The 21,473-nt window shown below is 50.0% G+C and overlaps 7 protein-coding genes across 7 annotated transcripts; 5 read left to right on the forward strand and 2 right to left on the reverse strand.

Moving 5' to 3' along the window:
* Window positions 1-478: 478 nt before the first annotated feature.
* Window positions 479-1,540, forward strand: CTRU02_210912 (uncharacterized protein; the record flags this gene model as incomplete). Its single annotated transcript, XM_036721847.1, has 1 exon — window positions 479-1,540. The coding sequence occupies one exon, from the start codon at window positions 479-481 to the stop codon at window positions 1,538-1,540; it is 1,062 nt and encodes a 353-aa protein (XP_036586219.1).
* Window positions 1,541-1,936: 396 nt separating this feature from the next.
* On the reverse strand, window positions 1,937-3,189 carry CTRU02_210911 (uncharacterized protein; the record flags this gene model as incomplete). The annotated part of the gene is made up of 2 exons (XM_036721846.2): window positions 1,937-2,158; window positions 2,206-3,189. The coding sequence occupies 2 exons, from the start codon at window positions 3,187-3,189 to the stop codon at window positions 1,937-1,939; spliced, it is 1,206 nt and encodes a 401-aa protein (XP_036586218.2).
* A 359-nt stretch (window positions 3,190-3,548) lies between these two features.
* CTRU02_210913 (uncharacterized protein) lies at window positions 3,549-4,445 on the reverse strand (the record flags this gene model as incomplete). The annotated part of the gene is made up of 5 exons (XM_036721845.1): window positions 3,549-3,589; window positions 3,651-3,836; window positions 3,894-4,143; window positions 4,201-4,262; window positions 4,313-4,445. The coding sequence occupies 5 exons, from the start codon at window positions 4,443-4,445 to the stop codon at window positions 3,549-3,551; spliced, it is 672 nt and encodes a 223-aa protein (XP_036586217.1).
* Window positions 4,446-5,863: 1,418 nt separating this feature from the next.
* Window positions 5,864-6,245, forward strand: CTRU02_210914 (uncharacterized protein; the record flags this gene model as incomplete). The annotated part of the gene is made up of 3 exons (XM_036721844.1): window positions 5,864-5,936; window positions 6,033-6,098; window positions 6,166-6,245. 3 exons carry the CDS (start codon window positions 5,864-5,866, stop codon window positions 6,243-6,245), a joined length of 219 nt encoding a protein of 72 aa, XP_036586216.1.
* A 1,335-nt stretch (window positions 6,246-7,580) lies between these two features.
* CTRU02_210915 (gag protein) lies at window positions 7,581-8,711 on the forward strand (the record flags this gene model as incomplete). The annotated part of the gene is made up of 1 exon (XM_036721843.1): window positions 7,581-8,711. One exon carries the CDS (start codon window positions 7,581-7,583, stop codon window positions 8,709-8,711), a length of 1,131 nt encoding a protein of 376 aa, XP_036586215.1.
* Window positions 8,712-14,038: 5,327 nt separating this feature from the next.
* CTRU02_210916 (KilA-N domain-containing protein) lies at window positions 14,039-14,919 on the forward strand (the record flags this gene model as incomplete). Its single annotated transcript, XM_070205542.1, has 2 exons — window positions 14,039-14,777; window positions 14,906-14,919. The coding sequence occupies 2 exons, from the start codon at window positions 14,039-14,041 to the stop codon at window positions 14,917-14,919; spliced, it is 753 nt and encodes a 250-aa protein (XP_070060785.1).
* Window positions 14,920-19,050: 4,131 nt separating this feature from the next.
* Window positions 19,051-20,574, forward strand: CTRU02_210917 (uncharacterized protein; the record flags this gene model as incomplete). The annotated part of the gene is made up of 1 exon (XM_036721841.1): window positions 19,051-20,574. The coding sequence occupies one exon, from the start codon at window positions 19,051-19,053 to the stop codon at window positions 20,572-20,574; it is 1,524 nt and encodes a 507-aa protein (XP_036586213.1).
* Window positions 20,575-21,473: the final 899 nt, after the last annotated feature.

Consider the following 21,473-nt stretch of genomic DNA (forward strand, 5'->3'; position numbering starts at 1 on the left):
ATCAAACTGCACAACACGGACAAAACAACCCATGCATCCAATGTGTACGGCCCAATCTAGGAGTCTGGACTCTAATTTGGCCGTCGCGATACAAAGTTTCTTTTCCGAAGGGGGGCCTGCCAGCTGATGTATGCATCTGTTACCTTGACTTCGAATTGTTGAGAACAGATGACTGGGGGAGATCGTGTGGCGGATCGACAACTCAGTCCAAATGCTCGGGTTCCTGTTGTGGAAGATACCTACGGCAGTCCGCAGGGCGCACTGGGTCAAAATTCAAACATTGCCTAATTAGGATGCATAAACGAGATAAGCATACACCACCCGTATAGATAGTTAAGCTTCTTATCTTTACTATGTAATTATCACAAATTTAAGCGAATTCTATGTTTCGTATACGTGCATGTACAGAGTTTTACGGGGCCGCACAGGAGTGTATTCTCAATTCTCAACAATAATATTTACCATATTTTGTACGAATATGTCTTTAAGGTGCCCCAAGCGGGCTAACCTGGACCACTTCTCAGCAAAACTGCTATGGAAGTGGAAGACGTGTGCATTTTGTTCAATCGATTTATCCCAAGTACAAGAACCGGACGAAATCGACCTTACCAATACTGACGACTTCGAAACTCCAACGGCTACGATTTCATCACGTACACGACTTTCCAATACTACAACCAACCCGATCGAACAAGCACTTTATATACCAGATACACAGCCAGACAATAGTCTCCTTACTGCTCTTATTAAGGGCTCAGAGGAGCGTACAGCTAGTATCCAGCAAACCCAGAAGAAACCAGTTCCGAACCCAACTGTGGATATTATTATTCACCTATGGCTTGCATCTTTCTATGTTACGGATATAGATGGAATCTCTATTCGAACATACACTCGGGTTCAGTCTGTTAAAAAGTTTATTAGGAAGTCACAGTTCTTGTTAACTTCTAAGTTTACTTCACATACAGATATGATGAGTAAGGTCTTAGTAAAGTTTACGTCTGAGAAGCAATTCCTTGACCGAAACTGGAAGGCAATGCCCGTTACTCCAAAGAATCCTACGGATATGCATGAGTTTCGTGGGGTAGCGTACGAGGCTGAAGACCTTTTTACCTTTCTTCGCGAAGCCTCAATTACCCCTGACAAAGACGTTTACACTATCGCACTTGTTTCCGAAAGTCAAGTAGATCCGCTTGTTACTGAACCACAAGTATCAAAGAAGTTACGACTGAAACAACATACGCTTGACATGGTAACAACTAGTACAACACCTTTACCTACTGTCAATATGTTTACGAAAGCGCCTACGCCTAAACCTCCAACTCGAATTCAAACTCGAACCGAACGAAAGCCTTCTCTTAAGGCACAAGAAGTAATAAAGCAGGAGAGAGAAGGAATAAAGTCACGCAAGCGTACGCACTCGCAAGTTGAGCAGCAGGGCCATACAGACGTTATTCAGGAGGATATAACTCTTAAGGGGGGTAGCCAGGAAGATAAGGAAGAGGACGAAATAGTAGTACGACAAGAGGAAACAATCGTTTAGGTATACTCTATATACTCAAGTTTCATCTATTTCTGAACTACTATCACTTCCTGACAGTGATATATAAAGTTCATCTATACTAATCCCGCGGCTACGGAACTGTTCTTTTACCTATTCAATACCTCCATTTTGTTTTGGTAGTAAGTGAAGTTCTGGTTGAATCCTAGCCTCAATATATTCTTCAAGACGTTGCCGTAGGAAGTTATATGCTTCAATACGTGGATATTGTGTACCGCAGAAGTTTGTAACTGGTGGAAAGGTTTGTATAGGCTCCATAATACCTTTACAAACTTGAAAGACTTCGTGCGGAAGGAATTGATCCAAATTAAGTTCTTCACTTCCAAGTAAGTTTTGAAGTTTTTGAATCTTTACGTGATCGATTGGCTGAGCAAAGTCTTATGCGGTTTGATGATCTGGATGATGATAAAGTTTCCATGGTTGACCAGAAACAACATGTGGGCGACTTTTTTGTGAGCGAATGCGATGGTTATTCCAGAGTTGAACAAAAGAGGTAAAGTCTTTACGGATAAGTGGCATAAAGATAAATAATAAGGCAACACGGTCAGAAAGCGATTGGTTATAAAATAAACCTAACGCTTGTAATCGATAGAAATATGCCTAATACTATTAGTAAATAAATAGATATAAAGGTAAATAATACGTACTCTCCAAGTTGCAGACTGTGCTTGACAAAGTTGGTTCCACCAGCTTTCAATCTTAACATTATGGATACTTTTACTAAAGATCCAACAGTCACGGAACTGAATAGGAACGTCTTGGCCTGGCTGTAAAGGGGCCTTCTTTGTACGGTCCTGTGATAGATACCAATGACTACCAGCAGTTAAGATAGTTTCTGTACCACGGTCTGAACGAATAGTTTGTGGCATAATACCCCGTGATAGAAGTGTAGATAGATATTGGGCTAATACAGAACGGGCCGTATGTGCAGAAAACCCAACGTAAAACCACACAATATAACGGGAGTATGCATCGATGCTAGCATATATCTCAAACCCAAACGGAAGTAGTTTATCATATGCATCGAGTGACCATATAAAGTTTGGACCTGGCGTAGTCCAACCTTTCCGCCGGTATCGGATCTCTTTCAGTCGGTTTGCAACTTCCTCGGGAAAAACTGTACGATATGCTTCATATAAGACCGAGCGGCTAATAATATGGCCACGTTGGCGCATATATGTAAAGAGGAATTCTCGGCCAAAGTCTCGTGTAACGCGTGCTTCATCACTTGTTGTAGAGGCAAGGAAGTTTACAGCTTGGTGAAATGCTGCTTGAAGCTGCTCGGGGGTTTGACGGCGCCATAGTTTGTGGCATTTTCGAATATCTTCTAAGCCACGTTGTGAGACTGTGAAGCCTTCCGTCCGTAAGCATAAAAGAATATCTAAATCGGATAGCCTATGATCAAAGAAGAGCTGGAAGATACGTTGTAGTAAGGCGCTGGAAAATTCTGTACGGACTTCGCGGCGGAGGTTTAAGCTTTGTAGGAAACGTTTAAATGTTGACGGAGAGACCTGAATTTGGAATGATTCGGAAAGATATGTAATTATATTAGAATAAGTCCAGCCATTCTGGAACTTTTCAGTAATAATAGATTGAAAAGGGGTAAGGTCGATACGTGGCCGGCCAGCCATGGTGAGGTGCTGCAATAGTCCATACGGAGATTCACGAGGGAGAACGGGAAAATACAGATGTTGGCAAAGAAATACGAATTGGGTATCTTAAAAAAAACCTAAAAACGCAAGGGTACGGACAGTCCCACGCTTCTGTACAGGGGTGCCAAACCCTGTACAGAAGTGCCCGACCCGCAAACCAAAGTTACCAACCGTAAACGCCTGTATCCATCCTCCCATTCCTGTAAGTATACCTATCGTTTCTGTACGCCGGATTCCCGATTCCATACGCCTTGGTAGGCATCTGTGGCATTGTGTAAATGCATGTTCACGTCATCTCCAGTTGTTGTACGGTCGTGTAGGATTTTGTAAGGTCCTGCTTAGTCGTGACAAAGCTCGATCTCGATGTTTTCGTTCTCATCTGTACATAACTGTAGTTAGCAAAGATGTACAGACGGCACCAGACATGTACGATAACGTACCGTACTTAACATCAGCGAGCTTGTCTGCGACAGAAACTAACGCATTTCTAATGAGTCGTATGTGCTTGGGCTTAACGCCACGGACCGCGTTGAGAAAGTCATACTCCGCACGGGAGACGCACAACTTCTTACTGCTCGGGGCGGAAGTGTAAATCTCTGCGGCAGGTCGCTTCGAGGGGGACGGGGCTGTATAGAATAGATCAGATTCATGTTTAGTTGTGTACAGGTTGGGACGAAACTTACCGAAGCTGCAGTTGGAGGCGCCGGAATTGTATGTACAGTTGGCGCAGCTAGCATAGCCGTCCAGAACAACACAGGTGTTGTACGGACCATTGCCCTTGATGCAGTTCTTGCACTGGTCCTTACCCTCGCGCGCATTTCCGTACACGTGCATAAGGAAAGAGTTGGCATTCTGCGCACGCTTGTACTCAAGCGCTTTTTTCTGACGTCTTCCGTTCTTGACCGCAGAGCGAACATCGATCAAGTTACGGGCCTATACAATATGTAAGCAAAAGAGTAAGGTACGTACGGGGGTGTAAGGAGACTATACCTCCGCTTCCTCATTGTCCAGAATGTTATTAATGAGAGTGTTGCTGGCATGAGGAATACCATCTGTAACAAGTTAGTACAATATTGTAGGGGAACTACAGAAGTGTACATACGGGTGAGGTAGTAGCCGGTTCCGAGAGCATGAGTGTACATAGAGGGTAGCTCGGCGGGCAACTCCGTAGGAATCTTTATGTCTCCGATCTTATCCGGCACGAGCTCGGCAGCCAGCTCCATGTCCTGAGCCATGATGTACGGTAGTGTAAAGTGATGTCGAGTGTCGTTCGGGATTGTAAGGATGTTGTAGGATGTTGTAGGATGTTGTAGGATGTTGTAGGATGTTGTAGGATGTTGTAGGATGTTGTAGGATGTTGTGAAGCTTTGCTGGAAAACTGTACGTAATGTGACGGGGGCGACGCCTGGCGCCCGGGGATGTGCGAATCTGTACAAAAGCTAACAGTTAGCAAATGATTGTACAGAAATGTACAAAAGCTCAAAAAATCGGAAAAAAAAATCAAAAATAGAGAAGACAAAAGAAAACGGAAGTGTAACAAAGGATAAAAACTGAATCTCTGTAAAACAGTGTAGAGAGCGCTGTAAATTTCTGTACAGTAGGGGTCACATACCTAAACTCTGCTTGGCGTGGGGAAAAGGAAGAAGTTCTGGGCCCCACTGAATTCCTATTTATTTGTCGATTTGGGCGCACAGACCATGCACCTAATCAACCGGAACCGGAAGATCTAACCTCCGACGGATTATTGTAGAGCCTCGTAGGGGGCTGTGGTTCTATGTAGTAAACCCTTATTTCCTAAAAGGGCAAATACCCACCTAGAAATGTACAAAAACAAAAATCGTTTTACGCGAGATTACATATGTTTACGCTTATGGGGTGTTCCTATCACTACCTTGAATTTTGACCCAGTGCGCCCTGCGGACTGCCGTAGATACCCAGCCCGTCTCAAGTTTGTCTCCAATTTTCATGTTCGTCCAGTTTGATGTCGATCTCAGAGACCGAACTGCTGTTTGATCGACATCTGGGGTATCCGCTTTTCATTTTCACTCTCTTTTGCGCTTGGAAAGTCATGGCTCTGGCTTCGAGGTTCTCAAGAATATGGGCATGAAATAATGAATACCGGTGTCAATCAACCAACTCTGTAAATGCGCCAAAATTGTTGGGCTTCCAGCTCCTAGGCGTGCATCAATGTATTTTATTACTGTCAATATCAGTATACCTGAGCAACGCATTGTTTTGTGACTACCCGTATTCATCAATCGTATAGCTAGGGTCTGACTCGAGAACAACTGTGCGGCCAATCAGTCTCTGCTTCGCAGCCCGCCGCCAAGCGTTTGAGTATCGAGTCAAGGTCATGCTGCGCAGTTTGTTAGCTGTAATGCTGGTTCACCCATACGATTATGGAGTCTCTGGAGTTCCGACATTCAGAAAGCTCGAGTCAGATTGATGATATGGTCAATTCCAAGATCAGTGCCGTTCCATCGAATTGTGGTAAACTCTAATATGATGGTACATGATGAGTGACGTATAAATATCAGGCAGATATTCCCTCAGTCCTTATCATGGTGAATATTATCAATCTTCTATTAATTATTATAAGTTTCCAGTAAGCTTCATTATCGTATTATCGTCTTATCGTCAAACATCAATCAACATGCGTGTACCAAGTGTTGTCACTCTTGTGCCCCTCCTTGTCTCCCTCGTTGCTGCTCAACGGGGAATCGGAGGTAAGTGTGTCTGGGGTGACAACTCCCCACGAGGCGTCGACCTTATCAAAACTTTTTAAAAAAACATTTTTGTCATTGACACTTACTGTTTATCAGGTGAATGCCGTAACGATGCTGATTGCATCAGATGTCTCGCCAACGGAACGCCCCTTATTTGCAAAAGTACGTCATCATAATTTGCCCAAGGCACCTATCCATGAAGCATCCGTTTTGTGTTAACCAGTTCTAGCTGATGGTTCCTCCACAACTGGAAAGCGATGTGGAGCTGTCAACCCGCCTTGCCGACCCTTGGAGCCACCAAAACTATAAGAGTAGTTCGCTACCAAAATTAAAGAATAAAGATACCTCATTTTGGGTGCACTGGAAAGCATATTACTACTAGCAACAATCAAACTGTCGTCATAGAAATCAGAATACATCATATACGATAACTAAGTCATTTCTTGCTTTCGGGTAGACTGTGTACACTAGGAATAAACAAAGAGGTGTTCTCAAGCTCCTTATCATTTATAATATCTTGCCATGATTACTCAGGTAATTAATATATTGTTACAATAGCGACGGTACAGGCTTTTGTTACATCCTCTTGGCCTCTCGGCCAGATGTCTACCTTATCATGTGAGGCCCAGTAATTTCCCTTCCAAACCTGAGGTTCGGAAGACAGTATTTCTCGCGTTCACCTCGAGCTACCACTTGCTACTGTACTTTTGCACACATGAGTATAGCTTGAATGTACTGTTCAATTAGGGTTCATCAGCACGGGGCTTTCACACTGTGACTACATTGTATTGTGGAATTCTTGAGCTTAGGCCGATCATATCTGTATTCAACGGATCCTGCATTATGACCTGATGTTTTGAGCAAGCTTTTTTGCCAAGGGACAGTACTATGTCTCAGCTTCGACAGGTACGGTACGCGTGTGGACTTAGTACAAAAATGGAGTTGAAGGAGAAGATTTCCAACTCGTATCCAATCGAGTGCTGCTAAGCAACATATTCTATCGGGGCTCGGTTGGCTACAAATACATAATCTACAGCTTACACCCACCTTTTTCGCCTCATATCAAGAATACATGACTATACGTTGTCCACTCTTAAGTTTCTTCAGCTGCGTTCTTGTAACTATGATAACTCAAGGTGCATATATCAAAGTCAGAATCTGCAGACAAAGTAAGTAACTTTTCAAAAATCATTCGGCTAGCTAGAATAAGCCTTGGCTATCCTCTGAGTAGCTAATTGCCCTCTTGAGGATGTACCTGTAGCTGTCAAAAAGGGTGGTAGGCCAGGGGCGCTGGAAGCGATGCACACGCAGAGCGCCTAGGATGCCAGGAAGGCGCTAGGAGGAATGTTTGGCCGAGGACCGCGCTAGGTGCGCTTAGTCACAGGGAACACGCCGGAAGAAGGCGCGTAAGGGATACGGACAGGTCTTAGGAAAAGAAGAAGCACAATACACATCACGATTGACCCCTGAATGTGCGCCTACGAATATTCGAACAATTAACAGTCTGATTACCTACCAATTGGCCTACCTACAGGCAAAACGAAGCTATTCGAAGATCCGATCAACTGCAAAACACACGAACACCCCGTTTACGTCCCTCAAAACCCACGCGATAAGCCCGAATCAATAACGACATAAGCAAAGATGGAATCCATTGTCCTCAACAACCCCAGTCAATGGCCAACCTGGTATAAGGTTTTCCAGGGTAAAGCCACCGACTTGGACGTCTGGGAGCAAGTGGATCCCGGCGCCGAAAACCCCGAGAAGCGGATGCCGAAGCCGGAGCCTCCGGCCTTCTCCGACTACAAGAAGAAAGGTATACCGCGACATACCCGCGGATCAATCATCGAGGTGTCACAGACACCAGATATCGAAGAAGTTCGATCGAACGAGACGGCTAGACGCCTCCAAGACCTTGTCAAGGAGGACCGTGAGGAGTATGTACAGCTCCGGAGCGACTACAACCATGATATCCGTATCTACGAGCGTGAAGCGGCTGCTCTACGAGAGCTCCGCAACTGGGTCCTATCGACAGCAGCCGAGAAGTACGTCAATGCGTGCTGTAAACCTACGGAGACCCTCCACGCCTGGATGGTCAAGCTGAAGGGCGTGGCCTCGATCTCGAACAATGAACAAAAGAGCGCCGCGCGTGAGGAGTACGAGAAGACCGTCAAGCAAGCGGCTACAAAGCGGATAACCACGAAGGCCGAGATCGAGAACTGGCTCGAGCAATGGGAGGCCGCAATGTTGAAGGGACAAGAGGTCAACCTTGCCCAGACAAGGGACTTCAGCGAGTGGAGCGAGGACTTCCTAAAGGTCATTGCGAAGACCGCTATTTCTGCGTTCCACGCCACGTTCGAGGCGAAGTTCCACGAGTCGGACAACCCCTCGATCAGCGAGATCTCTGCGGAAGTACGACGATATATACGAATCCACGCAGATACCCTATCGACAGGACCAAGAGCCTCAAGAGGTGCCTTTGCCACAACAAGAGAAGGACCCAAGGAGACCATGCCTCGGAGTACAACCAAGAAGCGACATAGGGCCGCCGATTCGCGGACCCAAAACGAGATGCCAACGTGTCACGGATGTGATCTGCCACGACACCTACTTGCCAACTGCTTCTACTGCTTCCCAGAGGAAGCGTATGAAGGATGGAGGCCCAGCAACGACATCATGAAGAAGGTCACCGAGCGTCTCAAGGCCGATGACGACCTCGCGGACCGCGTGAAGAAGATCCGTGAACAACGCGAGAAGGAAGCGAAGCAGACCTGACTGTATGGTCGGTGTATGGGGTCAGCCAACGCATCGTGGAGGAAGCAGTATACGAGTGACCGTTCTGCGTTCATGATCCGGACTGAGTACCCCTTACACAACTCTGCGATATACGACTCAGGATCATCGCTACACGTGTTCAACAACCGGGCTCGATTCTCAGGTTTCAGAGCAGCTGAACCAGGGGATTACCTATGGGCAGGAGCCTCACAAGTCCCAATCCTAGGGTATGGAAACGTGGATATAACGGCTGACGCTGAGCGGGGGAAGAAGGTAAGACTCCGCTTATACAACGTCGCTTACTGCGAAGAATTCGCAACGAATCTAGTCTCCTACCGCCTTCTACGGCAACGAGGGATGTGGTGGGATAACCGCCCAGGCCAGAATTGCGTACGAAGAGCGGATGGGACACTCGTCTGCTACCTTCACGATCTCCATGGACAACAGGTTATCGAGGACAATACCAAAGCAGGATTCGTCACGCAGGCGAAGCAGCGCCACACATCGTTTACACCGCGCAAAAGACTCGCAGGAAGACCGTTCAGATGGCACCAGAGACTGGGTCACCCGGGCGAGGGGGTGCTGGAGCACCTCGTCAACGCCTCTCGAGGCGTGAAGATCATGGGTGACCTACGCAACAAGCTGCCTGACTGCTCAGCGTGTGGAAAAGGGAAGACAAGACGAATTGTTCGACGTGCCCCACGCGAGTCTATAGCGTGGGCAAAACCAGGATCAAGAGTGGCGTTCGACTTTCACTCGATTAGCCCTCAAGGATACGGAGGCTATATGTCTACGGTAATACTCTCTGACCGACTAACAGGATACTCGTGGGACTACTACCTTAAGGACCGTACAACAGAGACGCTCCTCGAGGTATTCGATCTCTTCATGGCCATGATGAAGACGCAATATAATATACAGGTCAAAGTCTTCGAATGTGACCGCGAGGTTGCAACGATTCATCAGCAAGTCGCCACTCACCTTCAATCTCAAGGGGTGGTCCTCGAACCCTCTGCGCCCAATACGCAGGCCCAGAACGGAGGCGCCGAGCGAATCGCAGCAGTTATCAAGGAGAAGGCTAGGACCCTTCGCGAGGCAGGCAAGTTCCCTGAGATGCTGTGGCCCGAAATCGTTGCCGCCGCGACGTATTTATACAACAGGACGCCGTCAGCGGCGCGCGGCTGGAAAACGCCCTTCGAACGGTTCCATAATCAGTTTCGCGGCCCAGATCTCGGGAAGCCTCATCAAGCCCACCTTCGAGCGTACGGCTGCAAAGTGTATGCGCTCACAACAGACGCACAGCTAGGCAGGAATAAGTCGAGAAAGCTTCAACCGAGAGGATGGATAGGCTACCTCATTGGGTACAGTACTAGCAACTCCTACCGCGTGTGGAATCCGCTTACTGCCCGCGTTATCACAACGCGAGACGTTGTGTTCAGGGAAACCGAGTTCTTTAATGGAGATATCAACGAGCTGCGGGATGACCTCAAAGACCTCGACGTGAACGAGCTCAACGCTCTTCTCGCGCGACTAGAGGTCTCGCCCACAGGGATAACATCTCCAGAGTACGCACACACCGCAGACGAAGAAGTCGATGAAGTCCAGTACATTGAAGACGAAGAGGCACAAGAATACACCGCACCGCCGTCGCCTAAGTACGTGGAGTCACGATTCGAACTCAATACACCACCGCGGACGCCACCCACCTCGTTCTTCGCAGGCCTTGAGGAGGCACTCGGAGTGAAGGGGTGGAGGAAGAGACGTGCTTCGATCGCTCCTGAGGCGGTTCATGCACGCGAATCGATCCACGAAGAGTTTCCAATTACCACTCCGCGTACCTCCTGGCAAGCCGCTTTCCTCGGCGGCACCAGAACGGGTAGAAAACGAGTGAAGATGAAGCAAAAGGCGAAGAACGCCGATACCAGCCTGGAAGCGGTAGTATGTTGGAACAACAGACTCGAAGGTCTCACCGTAGCCGGACGTGGTAATGGTATGAACCCTGCCCCTGGGCCCAGGAGGAGTCTTAGAAACCCTGGGTGTGAGCGTGCCTTCGACCTCCGTCAGGGAAGAAACCACGTTGATTCGAGGGTAAAGGAAGACCTTCCCTCTGGGCTAAGCTCCCACAACGGTAGGCCCGTGTCAGGTGACGGGGGGCCCGCGGTTGAGACCGTGGCCTCTAGCGTTCCGGGAGAGGACCGTCCTCTGCCCCAGCGAAAAAGCCAAGCAGGCGTACTACCCCCAGTGCCTCAGAAACATGCCGATCTATACGGCCACCCCTACGAGAGGGGATTCCGAGAAGCGGAAGAGAAGCACCTCGCGAGCCACGATGAGATGGATACATACGTCGTCGTGGACCGTAGAGAAGCCGCCGGGCACCAGATTCTGGGTTGCCGGTGGGTATACGTCTATAAAACGGACGAGAAGGGAGCACTCCAGAAACTCAAGGCAAGGATCGTTGTTCGAGGAGATCAACAGGCTAAAAACGCTTTCAAGGATACATACGCTGCGACCCTCGCTGGACAATCGTTCCGAACCCTTATTGCCACCGCGGCCCAGCAAGATCTTACCTTACTGCAGTACGACGCAGTTAATGCCTTTGTCCACGCTCCGATCGACGAGACAGTATATATGGAGTTTCCACCGGGCCATGAGCAGCAGGGGAAGGTCCTGCGGCTGAAGAAGGCTCTATACGGCCTTCGCAGGTCCCCTCTACTGTGGCAACGGCATCTAGAGAACGGTCTGAAAGCAATGGGGATGGAACGCGTCGCAGGCGAGAATTGCTGCTGGCGGAAGGGACGCGTGCTCTTCTTCTTCTATGTCGACGACTGTGTTCTCGCGTTTCCCCCTGAGTGTAGAAACGCTGCTGAGCGCCTCATTAACGGGCTCAAAGAGAAGTACCACCTGGAAGGCGGAGACCCTCTTCACTGGTTTCTAGGAATCGAGGTCACGCGCGACCGAGCCAAGAAGAAAATCTGGCTATCTCAGGCAGCATACGCACAGAAGATCGCACGGTTGATTGGTCAAGGCACACATAAAGGATCACAGAGGAAGAACACTCGATTTACGACACCTATGACGAACGAGGAGCTACTGCCCGCCGAGGAGCACGCCTCAAAGAGCGAAATAACGGCATACCAACGAAAGATTGGATCGATCCTATACTTGGCGGTGATGACGCGCCCCGATATCGCCTTTGCTGCAAGCCGTCTGGCGAGGTTTAACCAGAATCCCTCTCAGAAGCATCATCGCGCTGCAGATCGAGTATTGCAGTACATCTTGGACACCTGCTTCCTTAGTCTCGAGTACGATGGCAACAACAAGAGTTTCGAAGTCGCATCAGACGCCAGCTTCGCAGATAACTCGCTAGATCGAAAGAGCTCTCAGGCGTACGCACTACGGCTTGCTGGAGGATTGATCGGATGGAGAGCGAACAAACAAGACACAGTCACAACATCAACGACAGAAGCAGAGCTTCTCGCCCTCTCACAAGCAGCACGCGAAGCTATATTCGTTAGCCGTCTGTTGAGTGCTCTTAATACGACGATTCCAAGCGGCGGAATAACGATCCAGTGCGACAACCTCCAGACGATTCGAATAGTAACTGAGGAACTCGTGACTCTAAAGACGAGGCTTCGTCACGTTGATATACACAACCACTGGTTGAGACAGGAGGTTGAGAACGGCACCATCAACGTCGTCCACACACCAACGAAAGACCTTGTTGCGGACGGACTCACGAAGAGCCTCGCAAGGCAACCGTTTGAAGACTTCATAAAACAGCTCAACTTGGTGAAGAAGGAGACGGAACCACTACGCGAAGAGAGGGACCCTCTCGCAGAGACCGCATGGAGCGGAGGGATCTTTGAAGGAGGAGAGGAATAAGGAAGAAGTCGGTTGGCCTGCCACCCCTAAGGGTAGCCTCCGCTGCTGCGTATGAAGCGCGCAGGAGCGCCCTAGGACCGAGGTCTCGAGCCGCGAAGGCTAAAGGGGTGTGTCAAAAAGGGTGGTAGGCCAGGGGCGCTGGAAGCGATGCACACGCAGAGCGCCTAGGATGCCAGGAAGGCGCTAGGAGGAATGTTTGGCCGAGGACCGCGCTAGGTGCGCTTAGTCACAGGGAACACGCCGGAAGAAGGCGCGTAAGGGATACGGACAGGTCTTAGGAAAAGAAGAAGCACAATACACATCACGATTGACCCCTGAATGTGCGCCTACGAATATTCGAACAGTAGCCAACCAGGTCTCTACGGGGTACACTCTCACACGGGGATTCGGCCGCTAAGGAGACAGCGAAAGCCTCTTCCGGTTCAACGAGTCGCATAGAGATTCAAGATTTCTTCTATCTATCTCTCCCAAGAGCAGAAGAGTTATCTAGAACTATTCAAGTCATAAATTTCTACCCACGTGTCAGTCTCGGTACCTTGTGAACTACGCTGGGAAACAGAGGGACAGATGAAGTACTTATATGTAGCCCTCTCATGAGTACTGATAAAAGTGGGTCGAGCTCTGGACGACGTGTCAGTTGCTGTGGGTGGCAGGCCTCGCCGGCCCGTCACGTGGGCTGACGGCCGCCACCACTGGTCTTAGCCAGCCTCCACAGCCCTCTAGCCAGTTAGTTAGTTCTTCCAACCAACAACACCACTTTTCCCATTCTGAGCGTTCTGTGCTGGTTTCGCCCACAGGTTATGAGCCCAGCGTTATTCTTTCGGAATAACGTCGTTTTACCCATTATTCTACTCGTCTGTCAATTTTCTATTGATTCACGAATTTTTGCGATTTTATTCGCTTTATTTACCCTTCTGTGCGATTTTCTCGCTTTCTTTCCTTCCTCTTCGCTGACGAATTTCACTTTCTGACGCGACATTGGCTGCCTGGCGCGCACGAATATCACGTGGCACGCGACCGACCACCACAACCCACTGGTTTTCACGAACACCACGGAATTCCACCACAACAACAGACTTTTCAGTCACAACCACACTACAACCATACTTTTACTTCGATTTCCTCGTTCTCACGAGAATTCAACCATTTCAGCTTCGGTTTTTCGAACCAGCCCATCAGTTTCTCGTATCTTCTACGAGTATTCATTCTTCCCTTCGATTCACCGTATTTCTACGGTCGGATCTCACAATTCCACCCATTTCTCGTGTTCTTACGCAAGATTCTCCCTCCTACACAATCCAACAGCACGCGTAGGTGGCAGCGAAAGTAAGCCATCTAACGTACAGACACGCCTCCAAAGCTGCGGCCTCGGAGAAACGCCTGTGATCGAGGTGCGACTATAAGTCTGTCCCGCACTGTTGTGATACCCTCACTTTCACTTCAAGATGTCTCAAAACGACTTCAAGACCGTCTTCACGCCTCTTCCTCGCCTGAAAGGTGAATCCAACTGGAACACATGGCGCATGCTTGTTACAGCGACCCTGCGAGGATACGACTTCGAGATATTCCTCGAGACTGACGTCCCTCGCCCTGCTGACCCTATCGCTGCAGAGGAATGGAGAAAGAACCGTAACGTCACGAATGGTCTCCTCATGAACGCCAGCGAATCGGTTCTTGACAGACTCTGCACAGCGGGTTGGGTTGACGATGGAAACCCTTACGAATTGTGGCAGGCGCTCGAGAAGCACATTCCGAGAATCTCACAAGACGCCACAGCTGCCCTTGTTGACGAGTTTGCCAAGACCACCGCCAACGATCACAAGACTCTTCACGATGCCCTCAATCGCTGTCACCACCTCAGAAAGCGTATTGAGACCATTCACGGTCGTCTGCCAGACTCCTTCCTCGCTGTTTTCCTCCTTAACTTCTTTAAGGACCGACTTCCCGATACGTACAAGCATTTCACATCGAAGGGCGCCACCCATCCCACGTGGAATGAGGTGGCTGATACGATTTACACGCTTGCCCAAGACGAGGATCAAAAGCGCAGTTATGCCACTATTCGCAACACACCTGGAGGCAAGTCTGCTGGCAGTGGGGGTCCTGCCTCTCCAGCCGTCACCACCACCGTCACCTCCACTGTCACTGCCTCCAAGGAAAAGAAGAAGTGCGACCACTGCAACTGTGATCACGAGACCACAAAGTGCTATGTCGCCCACCCCAATCTCATCCCTCTACACTACGTCAACCGGGATAAGTTGATTGAAAAAGCGAGAAAGCACGTGTGTGGCGATCGCTGCCGCTGGGATCAGCCTACTTCTGTTGATGGCACCCGCCAGACTGTTGTCAGAGCGTCACCTGCCATCTTGGGTCAGTCTGCCCTTGCCTCCATCGCCAGCCCAGCAGTTTTCACTGCTGCCCGCGATGACCTCATCACCCGAGACGATATCGTTCTCGATTCTGGTTGTACTACTTCAACCTTCAACAACTTGCGATATTTCGTCAAGTACGCTGAAAAGAGCGATTTGACACCTTCCACTTCTGCCTCCGGCGCCCCAGTCCGGTCACTTGGCGTGGGCACCGTCTTCTTCCAGACCCAAGACCCCACCAACCCTGACGTTATTCACGATTGGACACTTCACAACGTTGAGTACAACCCTTCCAGCCCAGCCAACTTACTGAGCCCTGGAAAACTTCGTCGTGATCACGTGGAATATGATTGGCAGACCTCAAGCCTCATACACGTGACACAGCGCACTTCCCTTGCCAAAGTTCATTGGGTTTCTGACGTCTGCGTCGTTGAGACTCATGATACTGGAAATCACGTGCCTCGAGATATTGCTGTCAGCCTCGCCGCCTTCCGGGCTACCCAGCGACCGTCTCTTGAACTGATGCACCGCCGGCTGGTTCACGCCCACCCATCACGTGTTGTGGAGGCTTGCCGCCGTGTTGGCATTCGGTTCACAACGTCAGAAATTGACGCTTTCTTCTGTGAGTCTTGCCATCTCAGCAAATCCACTGAACGGATTAGTCGAGACCACCCACTTCCACTTACGAGTATTGGCGATGAAATTCACCTTGATCTCGTTGGTGTTCTTCCCCTATCAACAAAAGGGAACCGTCAGGTTCTACACCTCATGGATAAGTATAGTGGTTACCACTGGGTTGTTTTTCTGCCCAACCACAAGTTTGCCACCATCCTGGCAGCTATCAAGAAATGGGATACTGAATTCTACAGTCTCACCGGCCTCAAGCCCAAGGTTTGGGTTTCTGACAATGCTCCCGAGCTAATCAAGGTTTTCAACGACCCCTACTTCGAGGGTACTCGCCACAACACGACTATTGCCTACACGCCTTCCATGAACGGTACTATTGAGCGTGCTGGTCGTACCATCGTCGAAGGCGCCCGGACACAGCTGATTGACATGTCCCTTCCAGAGGAACTGTGGGATTACAGCATCGATTCGGTGACTCAGATTCTCAACCTCTTGCCCACACCCTCCAAGGGTAACTTGAGCCCTCACGAGATCATGGCGAGAGAGCTGAACTTGGCTGCTGAACGTGAGGCCCCCCACATTGAACATCTCCGAACGTTTGGCTGTGCTGCCTACGTACACAAGAAGGGCCCTCGACGCCCTATGCGCTCTGCCAAGATGGAACCACGAGCAATCAAGGGATTCCTCGTCGGTTACGGTTCTCTTCGTGGCCACATTTACTACGTTTACCTGCCTGATCGAAAGGAGGTTATTCGCTGCAGAGATGTTCGATTTCGTGAGGAACCGCACAAGACAGTGTTGCCTCCAACTACTGGCACACCCAACATTGATGAAATTGAACATGATGCTGCGTTTGTCGAACCAGATATCATCATCCAGTACACCATCCGTCAGAAGCCTATTGAAGGTGAAAAACCCGTGACTGGTGATCCCAAACCAGATGAGACCATCGTTGAAAAAGCGATGGCACCCACTGATACACATCTCATGTCTCCGCCACCAGAGAACCTGTTGGAGACCACTGCTACACCTCGTGACAGCATTACTAACGAATTGAATGATGACGAATTCGTCGCTTCCGTGGAAACAATGGAAACTGATCACCAGGACCCTGATTCCCTCTCCACGATTGTTGAGGAAGCAACGAGTCAACCGGCAGAGTCCTCTCGACCTCGCCGCGCCTCAGCCCAGCGACCACCTGGTCACTACCGAGCCGCCAGTGGCGTACGCTCCTATGCTAAAAAGACTTTTCTATCTGCTGACATTCCAGCTTCACTAACTTCTCGTCAATTCTCTCTCAGCGTGCTTTCTGCTACTGCCCTTTCGAAAGTCCTACCCGACGGCGTGGTGATCCCGAAGTCCTACCGTGAGGCGCAGAAGAGCCCACAGTGGCCCCAGTGGGAACAAGCCTTCGAACGAGAGATGACTCAATTCACGGAAAAGGGGGTTTACGAAGTCGTTTACCCACCACGTGACGCTAAAGTCCTGCCCGGCAAGTGGGTATGTGACATCAAAACCAACAAAAACAACGAAATCGTGCGCTACAAGGCCCGATATGTGGTTTGTGGAAACCACGAGAAAGGTGACTGGTCATCGCAAGAGGTTTACGCTGCAGTTGCCTCTGCCACCGCAACCCGCCTTTTCTTCGCAGTTGTCGCACTTCTCGATCTTGAATACGAAGTATATGATTTCGACACTGCTTTCCTAGCCGCCTCGATTCCAGAGGGGGTTAAGGTGTACGTCCGGCCCCCCGCTGGCTACGCCACTGCAGACAACAAGGTTTGGCTGCTCCACAAGGCACTCTATGGATTGAGAAAATCACCACTTTGGTGGTTTCGACTTATCAAGGGTGAAATGGAACGAATTGGCTTCACTGCTGTTGATGGGGAGGTTTGTCTCTTCGTCAATCACAAGATTAAAGCGTACGTTCTTATGTACGTCGACGACAACGCCATCGCCGCTCCCAACAAGCAAGTCATGATGGAAGTTCGTCGTCTCCTCGAGAAGGTCTGTTCTCTTAAAGACCTCGGCGAGGCTACCGATTTTCTCGGTTTCCAGATTGAACGCGACAGAGCTGCCGGTAAGATTTTCGTTTCCCAAGCCAAGTACGCAAAAGCAGTGCTTCAACGATTCGACTTTGATGGTTTGAGTGCTGTCAAGACGCCTATGGCGACCACTGACGATCTGCCCGTCACCTGGGACAAGAACGAGTGCTCGCTTGACGAACAACAACTTTACATCGAACAAACCGGCTGCCTTAACTTCCTGGTGGCTGGAACTCGCGTTGACATGGCCTACACCGTCAGTAAATTGTCACAGGCGAATTCAGGGCCTTCTAAGGCCCATCTTCGTGCTATTAAGCACTTATTCCGATACCTCAAGGGCACCGTTTATCTCGGTATTGTACTTGGAGGCATCCCCACGATCAACGAGTTGGGGCTCTACGCTGCTGCAGATGCCTCTTTCGCTGACAACAAGCCATCACGAGTCTCGACAGGTGGTTACGTCGTCTTCCTCGCTGGTGCGCCGATTGCTTGGAAGTCAAAGAAACAGACTTTCGTGACTTTGAGCACCACGGAGGCTGAATTCATCAATCTCACACCTACGGCAATTGCTGTGAAGTGGATCAGACGTTGCCTCTCCCAACTGCTCGGCAAACCCATCACCACGCCTACTATCATGTTCACTGACAGTGCCAACGGCTACGACAACGTCATGAACCCACTCAACGAGGCACGAACCCGCCACATCGACGTCCGATACAAATGGATCATACAGGAGGTTCACACTGCGAAAAGCATCGAACTCCGACTCATCAAGGGCGCTGATATGGCCGCCGATGGACTCACGAAGCCACTGGTTGCGGTCAAACACAAGGAATTCGTTCGTTTGTTGGGCATGGCGGAGGGATTGGATTGAGAGGGGGATTTTGAGACTGTGGGACTATTGATATTGAGACTTCGGGATTCGGAGGATTTCACGGCCTCCTATTGGCCAGGTTTAACCGGTAATTGACCGAGTTTTCTAATAGTTGAGAACTCCTCGGATTTGGAGGATTTGGGACTTTTCCTGTATTTCCTATTATTCTACTGCTTTTTCGCTGAGGAGTCTGAGAGGGGGTGTGGGTGGCAGGCCTCGCCGGCCCGTCACGTGGGCTGACGGCCGCCACCACTGGTCTTAGCCAGCCTCCACAGCCCTCTAGCCAGTTAGTTAGTTCTTCCAACCAACAACACCACTTTTCCCATTCTGAGCGTTCTGTGCTGGTTTCGCCCACAGTTGTAGAATGACTTGCCACGATTTCTTCGGATGCGCTCCCGGTTTCGCCTCTAAGAGGCAAGGTTACCAGGTATAAGAAGTCAAGCGTTTACCCTAACCTGAGCAGAAACTGCTTAGGTGGATGAAGTTCAGTGCAATCTTCTGACCAATTCTCATATCATCATAATCCTCCGCCTCTATCAGACATGGCTTCCACATACCCGGAACTTATCTGGCGTGAGGCTTCTCCGGGAGTATGGCAACGTAGCGTAGATGAGGTGGAGGAGTTCTACTCCGCGCTCCCCGTTCTCTATGAGGGTAGCGGCCTGATGTTCTTCGCCATCACCGGCCACGTGTCCCTCAACATCGAAGTCGGCGAGGGAAAGTCGGCCTCGGAGGCTGAGACGGCCGTGAATCAAGCGTTGGAGAAAGCCTGGCTTGCTCTTCGTCACGACCACCCGACCATTGCCTCTCAGGCGACTCAAGATCCCACCAGTGGCAAGTGGACCAAAACCTACAACCAGTTCCGCGATGAGAAGGAGCAGAAAGCCTGGGTTGAGAAGACTCTCGTATCGGTCTCAACCAACCAAACGGGTGTAGAGTGGGCCAACTCCAACCCGCCAGCTCCCAAGGTCCCAACCCTCTTCGTCCTCAGCCCACCCTCGGACAAAGAGGGCGTCGTCCGTCGCGACCTTGTCCTCCGCTCTCCTCACGACATCATCGATGGCATCGGCACTTTGATTCTCATCAACAACTTCATCACCCACGCCTCAAAGGCATACGCTGAAGCCGATGCCTTCCAACTTCCATCCTTTGACGGCTCCGAGGCGGCGAACCTGAGCCCTCCCTACCGCGTGGCCGCCAACGTGCCTCCCACTCTTACAGAGGCCCAGCAGAAGCGCCTGGCCGATATGGCAGCTCAAAAGGCTGCAGCAATGGAGCCGTCCGGCATCGAGGTCCTCGATATGCCGTACAGGCGCGGCGCTACCGTTCCCAAGCGCCACCAGCGAACCTCCATCACGCTCAACAAGGACCGAACCAGCCGTCTCATCGCGGCATGCAAAGGTGCTGATGCGACGGTAACACACGCTTTCCACGCCGCCATAGCGCTGGTCGTCCGCGACATCCAGAAGCGCGGCGCCGAAGCCAAGCGCGTCCGTTACGTCAACTACATTCTCCGCAACGAGCGCTCCAGCTGCCAGTCGCCCTACAACTCTCCCAAGCACCCGGCGGCGCTCTATCACTCCGTCCCGGGACAGAGTCTCGTGGTCGACATGGACCTCCCCGCCGAGGGCGATGACACCCCACGCAACGACGAGTTCCTCCCTGTCGTCCAAATCATGAAGGATTTCTACCACGGAATCCGCAATGACAAGGAGCACTACGCCCTGGCGCCTGTCATCTGGGCGGCCGGCATCCCCCCTGTCCCCCTTGAGCCGCGACCCCTGCCAGTGCCGCCGCCGAAGGAGCATCCTTCCGTGTCGATCTCCAGCATGGGCCGCGTTGACAGCATTATTGCGCCCAAGGCCGGCGCTTTCGAGGCTCACAACCCGTGGGTTACCGGCGAGGAGTTGTGCAACGGCCTGGGTCTCTTCTTGGGCACTTTCAGAGATGAGCTGTGTTTGAGCGCGGCGTACAACGATGCTTGGCACACTGAGGAGGATGTTCTTGATTTCTTGAGAAGATGCGAGGAGGTTGTGTTCCGCGGCTTCAACATCTCTGAAGCTTGAGTATGCTGTGCGCGGCATGAGAGCGGTATGGTTCGTGACAATGATGGTATGAGCGGAGGTGGAATTTAAAGAGTCATGGTTGGACCAGGATAACAACTGGCTGATTTTGTAAGGGACTTAGCGTTTGAGAGATAGCGACGGTAGCATTGAGACCACACATTTTCGTCTTGACTTTTTTACTCAGGTGGTTCTTGGGCATACTCCCATTTTGATCCTGTATATGATCGATTAGTCAGGTCTGGTGTCAAAGAAGCTGCGCGTAATATCTTTCGAAAGTCTTGAACACGGCAGTTGTAAGTTTCAGTCGTAGGTAGGCTCGTCTGGTTGGAAAGTGTAGGCATTCTGTAACTCTCCTTCTCGGAAGGCTGGCGTTATGTGAAAGATTTATTGTGCATCCATCAGGCCTATCTTATGTCATAACGCAAAAAACTCTGGATAAAGGAATTTGCTATGCGACAATGACGATTCATAAAAGAAGAAGAAGATATCAAATACCCCGCCGAACCATCTTGCAACCACAAAAGCAACAAAGCAACTTAAGCTTACATTAAAAAAAAAAAAGGGGGTCATAAATTCTACCTAGGTACTCTTAAATCAGTATCTACAGACTCTGAAAAACTCCTTTTCACAACTCTAGTCTCTCACCGACCCCCCAACACCTTTAATGAAGTCTTCCAAGTCTACAACAATCAGCCAATCACAAACGCAAACAACCTACCACCGCCAAACCCGTCGCAATCTCAACCTACCCACGTCATATTACCATCGCCCCAAACTTTACCAAGTCACAAATCACCAATGACAACACTAATTCCCATCTCCTTCCTAAAACATCAAATCTCAGGCACCGCCAAACCATCATGCGCACCACACTACGCAATCCAACTCAACTCATCTCG

Source organism: Colletotrichum truncatum (genome assembly GCF_014235925.2).
Source record: "Colletotrichum truncatum strain CMES1059 chromosome Unknown Contig_0007, whole genome shotgun sequence".
In the NCBI taxonomy this organism is placed as follows: domain Eukaryota; kingdom Fungi; phylum Ascomycota; class Sordariomycetes; order Glomerellales; family Glomerellaceae; genus Colletotrichum; species Colletotrichum truncatum.